Below are 10,675 nucleotides of genomic sequence, written 5' to 3'. Positions count from 1 at the left end.
TGCTGTGTTCAAAGCCATTCCCACCCTGCAGCCAGGCTGGGGTGCTGGGCAGCAGATGTGCTGCAGCACAGCTCAGCAGCAATTCCAGGGCATTTTGGGAATTGGGAAGAGTGGAAACCGAGTTTCTTTCTGACATCTGGGGTGTTGGGATCAGGTTTAGTTGTTTGGGTCATAAATCATGAGATGGGCTCTGAAAAACCAGAGGGGAAAATCAGCTTTCAGTGGAGATCTTCAGCTGAGACTTTGTTTTATGATGATGGAATCAGCCCAGACTGGTTTGGGTTGGGAGGGACCTTCAAGCCCATCCCTGCCATGGCCAGGGAGCCTTCCCAACCCCAGGGTGCTCCAAACCCCATCCAAGCTGGCTGTGGGCAATTCCAGGCATGGGGAATTAATCCACATTCATTCAGGATATCGTAGCAGATTTTTTTTCTATAAAAATGAAAGAGAAGCCTTAGGTTAAAGATAATTTTGGAGTAGAAACTCGAGCTGGGGAGAGCCGATAATTTATTTTTAGCAAGGCTGCCATCAGATTTACGTCCGTCACTGCCCAGAAAAGAGATTTGTGGTGGGGCTGCAGGAAAATTTATGAGGGAAAATCCTATGGTTTCAAATGTTAGCCACTGGAAAAAACCGTGCACAGCAAAAAGAAATGTTTGTACAAAGCCTTTCTTCCTAAATTTATACAAATGTACGCAAGGAGCTCGCTGGGTTTTTCCCCTCTCGCATGGGGAACATGAGTAATAACCTCAGGAGCTGGAAGGGGAACAAGCAATTCCTGCTTGGAATAGCAGAACAGCGGGCAAGGAGTCAGAAATCAGGGAATCTGGGATGATGGTGGTGATATTTGAATGTGCTGGGAGGTTTGTGGGGCCAGACTGGGATGGAGGAAACCAAAGTGGTGCTGGCACAGCTGATCTATGGAGATTCACTGGAGAGAGCTCCCAGAATTCCCAGCCTTTCCTTCCAGGCAGGGGTATTCCTCAGCAACAGTCAGTGTTGGATTTATTTTATGTTGAAGAAGTTGTTTGTTTGTTTGTTTGTTTGAAGATGTGTCCCTGAGGGATTCCAAGCCCTGTGGATGTGGCACTTGGGGACAAGGCCTACTGGTGGCCTTGGCAAGGCTGGGAATGGTTGGATTCCATGCTCTTGGAGGGCTTTCCCAGCCTGAATGAGCCTGTTGTGGAATTTCCTTCCCCTTGTGAAGCTCATCCTGTTTCCCTGGACTTTTCCATGTCCCTCCAGCACCACAATTCTCCTTTTCCACCATTATTCCACCTGCTGGCATCACAGAACCCTGGAATGGTTTGGGTGGGAAGGGACCTTCCCAGCGCTGGGGGATCACTTGGATTTGGTGGTTCTGGAGAGCTTTTCCTTTGCTTTTGTCCCGTTTGGCTTTGTCCAGTGATTCTGTGATTCCAGCAAAACCTGCAGCGGGAATGAGAACTCTGCGCGCGCCTCTCCCGCCTCACCCGGCCTTGGAATTTCCTCTTCCTTGCAGGTTTGACTTTGAGAGCCCGGAGAGCAGCGTGGAGAGCTCCATGGACAAGTCCAAGCCCTGGAGCCGCTCCATCGAGGACCTGCACAGGGGCAGCAACCTGCCCTCTCCCGTGGGGAACAGCGTGTCCCGCTCCGGCCGGCACTCCACGCTCCGGTACGGATCCCTGGGAACAGCTCTTCCCTCTAGGGCATCCCTCCCTGCCTGAGCCCAGCGAAGGAATTGCTGGTTTGAGGGAGCCTCTCAGGGGCAGGATGAGCTGAGGATGCGTCTCCTTGTGCCATTCCTCTTCTCCAAAATGTCACTGAGCATTCCCATGCACCCAGCCAGGCTGGGGCTCCCATCCCGTGTCGTCTCTCTCCCAGCAGCACGTTTCTTCTGTGCTGCCATGAACGGGACATTGGATTCTTTGGAAAGGCCACTTCCCTCCCCCAAACCTGCTGTCACCCTCCCACCATTCCACGCTTGACTCTCTCTTTCTCAATATTCCTTTTTCCTAGTTTTATTTATGGAAAAGGCAGGATCACTTCCCAGGATTGGTTGGCATTCCTTGGGTGTCCCACTCCAACCACCACCCTCAGCTCCCAGTGCTGATACTCAGGATGCAGCTCAGAGTGCTGGATCCTTTGGGACATTTTTTAGGTTTTTATGGAGTTCTGCTCCATAATCCTGTGAGCATTGCAGAGCCCAAAACTGGAGCCACTTCCAGCCTTTCCCTTCCAGCAGGGATGGTTTTGGTGTGCCAGGCACTGACCTTGGCCCTGGGGTCCATGTTGAGTGGCTCCAAACCTTGTACCTGGAAGATTTAATTCCCAGCCCTCAGGCAGTGCAGAGGATGAGAGCTCTGGGGAAGAAATCCAGCTGTGGAGTGGAGCAGGATCACCTGGCCAGTTGATTTAGGGATTTTTTTAGGGTTTTTGGTCATCTTTGCTCCTGAATTGCTCTGCCAGAAGTGGCGGAGCCTGAGCTGGCAGGAGATGCCGTGTCCTCGGGAGGAGTGCTTGTGATTAGGAATGCCTAACTCAGGAATACCTTACATGTCTCTTACATTGTTTCTCTTCATCTCCTTCCACCCTTTTCCCTTTCTCACATCTCCCTTTATTCCTCACCTGTCTGAATCTCCCTTTCAACGTCTCCTCCGTTCCCTTTTCCCGTTCGGCCTCTCTTCCCCCGTTCTCCCGCCTCTCCCACTGTTCCCCATGCTCTCATCTCCTCTCACCCACCATCAGACTGGTTTCTCTGCCCGACCACCTTGAGCTCAAACGCTGCCACAGCTGCTTGGCAGCCGACTGCCTCTGGAGCAGCTTCCCTTTGCGCTCCGCCGATGGCGCTGCCGCCCGGAAAATCCCGTAAGTCCCAGTGGGCACTGTCCCCTCAGGGCACGGAGCCCGGGGCCAGCCCTGCTGCCATGCTGTGGGAAATGTGGTGGCCACACGGGCTGGGACAACCCCAGCCCCAGGAGAAGGGACCCGGGCTCAGCACGTGTGGTTGGCACATAACAATTCCCAGCCTAGCTGGCTTCCGCAGAGCGGCGTTTCCGCCGAGAGAGGGAAACAGCTGGCATGGAAGCAAGGGCTGGCTTCTCCTTATCATGGTGCAAATAGTTGTGTTTGATAGCTGAACTTAGAGCTTTTAGCCCTTGTCCCTCTTATTTCCCCTTTTTGTTATAAATAGAGGCTTTGCTCATACCCGAAACTGCCACGGAAACGGGACCTGACAGAGTTTTCCATCCAAAATTTTCCTCCTGCCTGCAGAGCCATCTTAGTGTTGGGGCAACATTTTTGGAATGGGTTTTGGAGGGTTTCTTTCCTTAAATCCATGTTTTAAAATTTCAAATAAATGTTAAAATCTGTATTTTTAAATAAAATACAGGTTTAAAATAATTAGATAAAATAATTTTAATAATTTAATAAAATACAGATTTTAAAATAATTTTTAAATTTTAAAATCTGTATTTTTAATATTCTTTTAAATTGGCATTTTTTAAAAAAGCTTATCTTTTAAAAGTACATGCTTTTTTAAAAAGTCTGTTTTTAAAACAGTATTTTTTCAAATGCTGGAGATTGTGTGTGTTAAAAAAACCCTGAAAGTTAAAGATAGGTGAGAGATTTTTAAGAAGGGAGGGTTTTTTATTATTATAATTTTTGAATTTTAATTGTTATGATTATCATATTGTATATTATAAATATACAATACAAGTAAATATTGGTGAACTGAAGGAGAATCTTCTCCTCAGAACAAGGCAGGTGCTCAGCTGAGGAGGGGGTGCAGGGTGGTTTTCTTGGGCAAAACCAAGAGGTTCTGCCCCATCTCTGAGTGAAAAATGAGATTTTTTGGGATGTGTGGACACTCCTGGAATGGTGTAAACTGTGCAGTGGGAGAAGGGAACCCCAGAATCCCAGCCTGGTTTGGGTTGGAAGAGTTTGAACTCATCCCATTCCATGAGCATGGACACCTCCCGCTCCCCCAGGCTGGGCTCAGCCAAGCCGGGCTGAAAGATTTGGAGGAGAAAGGAGAAGGCTGAGAAGATCTCACCAGGGTAATGCAAAATTCGGGAGCTGGCTGGGGTGGGCAGAGCTGTGTCCCTGCTCCAGGACCTTCCCTCCCTAACTCCAGCCCCACTGCCTCCCTGCAGCTCCTCTCAGCAGTGCTGAAGCTGCCAATTCCCTGCTCCCTGTTTCCCTGGCAACTGAGAGGGGGTTTTTCCTTCAGAGGAGGCACAGGGATTTGGGAAACCGACACCAAAATGAGGGCAGGAGGATGAAAAAGGGGGAAGAACCTTGGGGGATTTCAGTGCTGCTTTTTTGGGAGAAGGAGCTTTACTGAGAGCCAGGCTCTGCTGTCAGATAAATATTAATGCAGGTTTTGCAGTGTCCCAGCCCATTAGAAATTCCCTTTCTTCTGAGAAAGATGTTGGAGTTTTCATGTGGATTGAAGTGAGAAACTTCAGTTCTTCCCTTGGAATCTGTCGAGTCTGTGAGGAGAGAATGATCCAGGCAAATCCAGAAATGGGCTTTGATAATGGGGCTGAAATCTGACACGGTTTTGGGAGCTGCAGTCACTGAATTTGGGCTTTGCCAGTGACACTTGCACTGCTCAGGGGCCTGGGGGAAGTCATCCTTTTGTCAGATACTTCCTAATTCTCCAGAACATCTTTGTGAGCAGCTCCAGGAGATCACAGAAACCCCAAACTGCTGGGATGAGCCAAAATTCCCCTTTCTGAATGAAATCTTTGCTGTCAGTTGATACAAACCCAACAGTTTCCAACCCACCACCAGCAAAAAAATTGCAGGGATGGAACCCAAAACCCACCCAGCCCTGATGAACTTCAGCTTCTCATCTCTGTGAGACCCACCCTGGGCTGCTCTCTGGGAGCCAGGGGAGAACAGGATAATTTTTAGCAGCTGAAAAAGGTGAAAATGATGGGAGAAATCAGCTGTGCTTTGTGTTACATTGGGGCATTCAAAGTCTGCACCACTGGAGTGGGCACGTCCTGGAATTCCAGGAGGGTTTGGGATCTAATTCCAACTTTCCTCCCACTGCCCCAGGGGGATCCAAGCCCTGTCCAGCCTGGCCTGGGACACTTTCAGGGATCCAGGGGCAGCCCCAGCTGCTCTGGGAATTCCAGCCCAGCCAGGAATTCCCAATTCCCAGTGTCCCATCCATCCCTGCCCTCTGGCAGTGGGAGCCATTCCCTGGCTCCTGTCCCTCCATCCCTTGTCCCCAGTCCCTCTGCAGCTCTCCTGGAGCCCCTTCAGGCCCTGCCAGGGGCTCTGAGCTCTGCCTGGAGCCTTCCCTTCTCCAGGGAACATTCCCAGCTCTCCCAGCCTGGCTCCAGAGGGGCTCCAGCCCTGCAGCAGCTCCATGGCCCTGAAATATAAAAAAAAGATGGATTTATTCTTTAACAGAAACGTTTTTCTCTCAGATCTGGGTGAGAAAAGGAACCTCAGACTGTATTCCAGCGCAGGCCCAGCCCTGGCTTTGCTGGTTGTTGGTTTTCCCACAGTGCTGTTGAAATCCTGCCCTCTTCCTCATCCTCCTCATCCCAAACCTCTGGACCAGCTCCCTCCCCACATGTGCCACCCCCTTGCAGACCCTTCCCCTCTGCAGGGGCTCCCACAGGCTCAGCTTTGCAGCTCCTGCTCTTCTGCAGGGGAGAGGTTTCGTAGTTCCCCTTGCGAGGAGGGCCCGTGGAAATGAAAGAGGAACCATCTGACTTTAATTAGCAGGAAAAATATCCTGGGGGTGACATCATCTGGGACCTGCAGCAGACAGGAAATCAAACCCAACCAGTCCTCCAGCTGCTGGGCCAAGCCTCGGGGAGCCAGCGGTGAGGGAAGAGCAGGAGGAGCTCAGCCACCATCCACCCCTTCCCTGGCTGGTGGGGCACAAGGGGAGGTGTTGGAGCTGCCCCACCTTGGGGAGCAGACAGAACCATCAGGGAGCCTTGGGATGGATGCACGCACAGGGAAAAGCATCCTGAGCTGGAATTCCAGGGGCAGAGCCACGTTCTGGGGGTCCTGTACCTGAAATCCTCCTTGGTGCTTGGTTCTGGTGGCTCTGGGAAGGAGCCACATCTGCTGAGGGGATGGGCTGGGGGGCCAGGGCAGGATTCCCTGTGTCCTGAGGGGCTGGCTCAGCACAGGAGCTCTCCAGGGAATGTTCCATGGCCAGGTCCCACCTGGACTGTGCCCTGGCATGGGGGGAAGCTGGGGGAGCTGTGCCCAGAGGGTGATGCCAGGGTGGGTGCCCTGGGTGATGCCAGGCAGCGGGACAAGGGGCAGGAGCTGACCCCGGGAAATTCCCTGGGCACTGCCCAAGCCCTGGATGCAGTCTCGTCCCTGGGGATGTTCCAGAATCATCTGGAATGAGCCCATCCCATCCCAGGGACACCTCCCAGTGCTCCAGGCTGCTCCAGCCTGACCTTGGGCACTGCCAGGGAATTCTAGCTGCTCTGGCAATTCCAGCCCAGCCAGGAATTCCCAATTCCCAATGTCCCATCCATGCCTGCCCTCTGGCACTGGGAGCCATTCCCTGGCTCCTGTCCCTCCATCCCTTGTCCCCAGTCCCTCTGCAGCTCTCCTGGAGCCCCTTCAGGCCCTGCCAGGGGCTCTGAGCTCTGCCTGGAGCCTTCCCTTCTCCAGGGGAACATTCCCAGCTCTGCCAGTTTGGCCTGGAAAGCCACCCAGGTATGGAGAGGTTTAGGAGGGACATCTCAGCTTGGGAAGGTTCCATCCAAGGGGTTGGATCCAGGCTGAAATTCCAGGCAGATCACACCCAGTGCTGGACGTGCTGGAGTATCCCTGCCTCCCAATTCTGTTTTTCCAAATACCAAAATCTGGGTTTATGGTCATTTTTATTGTTTAAGGAGACTTCTCCCCATTTCTTGGAGCCAACAGAACTGGTGGATGCTTCAATTCTGAAATTCAGGGATTCACCAGGCACTGAGGAAAATTCTTTTTCTTCCAGCAGTGGCATGATAAAAATCTCATTAATCTGCTTTAAAATGTATGGAAAATAATTCTGCAGCCCTTCATAATTTAAATCTGAGATCAGCCAGTGTAGGAACTGTCTCTGTGGGACTAAAAATACTTTAATTTTATTTTTTTTTTGCTGTGTTTTTCACATTTGGTGGGGTGAATGTGTGGGATTGGCAGGTCTGGGGTGGTGCACATTGTCCAGGCAGCTCTGGAGGTGCTTCCACACTTCCCAGTTCAGATTCCCAGTTTGGGGTCACTCAGCTCCTATTGTGGCTGGGGGAGGGACATTTGGGACAGGAGGACACAGAGCTGACCCAAGGGGATGTGGGACAGCCCTGGCAGCCCCATTCCCACCAGAGCATCCCAAATATCCAGGTGCAGGAGCAGAGCTTGGGGCCAGCAGCTTCCTCCTGTGCTGCTCCCAAAATTCAGCTCCACTGCTCCAACCCCTCCAGACTAAAAACTAAATATAATATAACTAAACTCCTTTATAATAATGTATTTTTTATAATTGATTTTATAATTATTTTTATTAATATTCAATAGTAGATGTTTATAATTTATTATTTAATCTACTTACTAGACATACTTTGTACATGAGTTAATATGGAGTGCTGATCCCAAACTGGGTCATGTTTCCCAAAATCCTGCAGTGCCCTGAGCTGATGGATTCATTCATATTTATGGATGGGGAAAAAAAAAAAAAAGGAAAAACTCCTTTGAGTTTGGATCTGGGGATTCCTTTCATCTTGTCAGGGAAGGAGAAGCCCAGGGGAGGGATTGTGGGAAGCTGGGATTTGTGGGCAGGGTGGGCACAGGGAGCACCCAGCCCTAGTGTGGGACCTTGCTCCTCTTGGGTTGTGAGTTTAAAAAGGGGGAATTTGCAGGGATGGGCTGGGAAGTCACAATAAACCAGAGTGGTATTCCCAGTTCCTGTTTTTCTCATGGATTTTAACCAGGAATTTAGAGGGATGAGCCAGGGAGTCACAATAAACCAGTGTGGTATTCCCTGTCCTTACCTTTTTTTGTGGATTTAAACAGGGAGTTTTCAGGGATGAGCCAGTAAATCACAATAAACCAGTGTGGTATTCCCTGTTCCTGGTTTTATTGTGGATTTAAACACGGAATTTGGAGGTATGAGCCAAAACGTATGAAAAACTGGTGTGACGTTCCCTCTTCCTGCTTTTATTGTGGATTTAAAGCAGGAATTTTCAGGGATGAACTGGGAAGTCACAATAAACCGGTGTGGTATTCCCTGTCCTTGCCTTTTTTGTAGATTTCAACAGGGAATTTTCAGGGATGAGCCGGGAAGAAGTACAAAAAGCTGGTGTGGTATTGTGTTCCCTGTTCCTGCTTTTATCATGGATTTAAACAGGGAATTTGCAGGGATGAGCCAGGGAGTCACAAAAACTGGTGTGATATTCCCTGTCCTTAACCTTTTTTGTGGATTTAAACCTGGGATTTTCAGGGATGAGCCAAAAAGTATAAAAAACTGGTGTGGTATTTGCTGTTCCTGCTTTTATCATGGATTTAAATCAGGAATTTTCAGGGATGAGCCAGGGAAGTCACAATAAGCCAGTGTGGTATTCCCTCTTCCTGCTTTTATCATGGATTTTAACCAGGAATTTTCAGGGATGAGCCAGGGAAGTCACAATAAGCCAGTGTGGTATTCCCTCTTCCTGCTTTTATCATGGATTTTAACCAGGAATTTTCAGGGATGAGCCAGGGAAGTCACAATAAGCCAGTGTGGTATTCCCTGTCTTTACCTTTCTTGTGGATTTAAACCTAGGATTTTCAGGGATGAGGCAAGAAGTATAAAAAACTGGTGTGGTATTGTGTTCCCCTGTTCCTGCTTTTATCATGGATTTAAATCAGGAATTTTCAGGGATGAGCCAGGGAAGTCACAATAAACCAGTCTGGTATTCCCTCTTCCTGCTTTTATCATGGATTTTAACCAGGAATTTTCAGGGATGAGCCAGGGAAGTCACAATACAGCAGTGTGGTATTCCCTGTTCCTGCTTTTATCATGGATTTAAACCAGGAATTTGGAGGGGTGAGCCGGAGAATCACAAAAACTGGTGTGGTATTCCCTACTTTTTGTGGATTAAAACAGGGAATTTTCAGGGATGAGGCAGGAAGTCACAATAAACCAGTCTGGTATTCCCTGTTCCTGCTTTTGTCATGGATTTAAACCAGGAATTTTCAGGGATGAGCCAGGGAAGTCACAATAAGCCAGTGTGGTATTCCCTGTCTTTACCTTTCTTGTGGATTTAAACCTAGGATTTTCAGGGATGAGGCAAGAAGTATAAAAAACTGGTGTGGTATTGTGTTCCCCTGTTCCTGCTTTTATCATGGATTTAAATCAGGAATTTTCAGGGATGAGCCAGGGAAGTCACAATAAACCAGTCTGGTATTCCCTCTTCCTGCTTTTATCATGGATTTTAACCAGGAATTTTCAGGGATGAGCCAGGGAAGTCACAATACAGCAGTGTGGTATTCCCTGTTCCTGCTTTTATCATGGATTTAAACCAGGGGTGTTCAGGGGTGAGCCAGGGTGTGACGATACAGCAGTGTGGTATTCCCTGTCCCAGTTTTATTGGGAACATTGCCTGTCACCTGTGCTGGCAGGAAGGGCCGAGGTGCAGCCCCTGCCGGAGCCAAACATCGACATTTTCATCCCTGCCAGGACCTCTCCCTCCTTTATCCCCAGGAATGTTTTCTGCTTGTCCTCTGTAGAAGTCCTGCCCTTTGCCAGGAAATGCCCCGGGACTGATGAGGAGCGGGATGTGTTTTGCAGGTACAACACGCTGCCCAGCCGCAGGACGCTGAAGAACTCGCGGCTGGTGAGCAAGAAGGACGATGTGCACGTGTGCATCATGTGCCTCCGCGCCATCATGAACTACCAGGTCAGCCCTGGAGCCCGCTGGGGGGTAAAATTGATGGAAATGGTGAAATTGTCACCAAATGGGAAGGAATGAGGCACAGTGATGGGATTTAGGGATTTAGGGAAAGGGCATTAGAGCCTGGATGTGTTGGGCCGGCTCTTGTTCATTGGATATGCAGCTAATTAGGTTAGTCTGGAGTTTAGTATATTGTTAGTCTGGAGTTTAGTATATTATTATAAATGATAAATAAAATTATATATTATTATTTTATATAAATAGAAAATATCATAATATAAATATAAATATAAATGTAATAAAAACATAAAGTTAATAGAAATATAAATTAATATTAAAAATAATAAATTATTAGTCTGGAGTTTAGTGTATTATTATAAGTTATAAATTAAATTATATTATATATTATTGTTTTATATAAATAGAAAATAACAGTAAAAGTTATAAATATAAGTATAAAATTAATCAAAACATAAAATTAATAGAAATATAAATTAATATTATAAATAATAAATTATTAGTCTGGAGTTTAGTGTATTATTATAAGTTATAAATAAAATTATGTATTATTCCTTTATAGAAATAGAAAATAATATAACAAAAATTATAAATATAAATATAAAATTAATAGAAACATGAAATTAATAGAAATATAAATTAATATTATCAATAATAAATTATTAGTCTGGAGTTTAGTGTATTCTAAGTTATAAATAAAATTATATATTATTATTTTATATAAATAGAAAATAACATAATTAAAATTATAAATATAAATATAAAATTAATGGGAAAAT

The 10,675-nt window shown here is 47.4% G+C and overlaps 1 protein-coding gene across 1 annotated transcript in view; it reads left to right on the top strand.

Moving 5' to 3' along the window:
* The window catches only part of FMNL2 (formin like 2), a 112,230-nt gene that overhangs the window by 73,981 nt on the left and 27,574 nt on the right, over positions 1-10,675 (top strand). The window contains exons 7-8 of the mRNA XM_031064396.1: positions 1,502-1,654; positions 9,776-9,884. Coding sequence (XP_030920256.1) covers positions 1,502-1,654; positions 9,776-9,884 — 262 coding nt within the window. The remainder of the gene's footprint in view (positions 1-1,501; positions 1,655-9,775; positions 9,885-10,675) is intronic.

The sequence above is a fragment of the Geospiza fortis genome, unplaced genomic scaffold (genome assembly GCF_000277835.1).
Source record: "Geospiza fortis unplaced genomic scaffold, GeoFor_1.0 scaffold677, whole genome shotgun sequence".
Lineage (NCBI taxonomy): Eukaryota > Metazoa > Chordata > Aves > Passeriformes > Thraupidae > Geospiza > Geospiza fortis.
The sequence above is the reverse complement of the archived record's forward strand: the minus strand, read 5'-3'. Positions and strand labels throughout refer to the sequence as shown.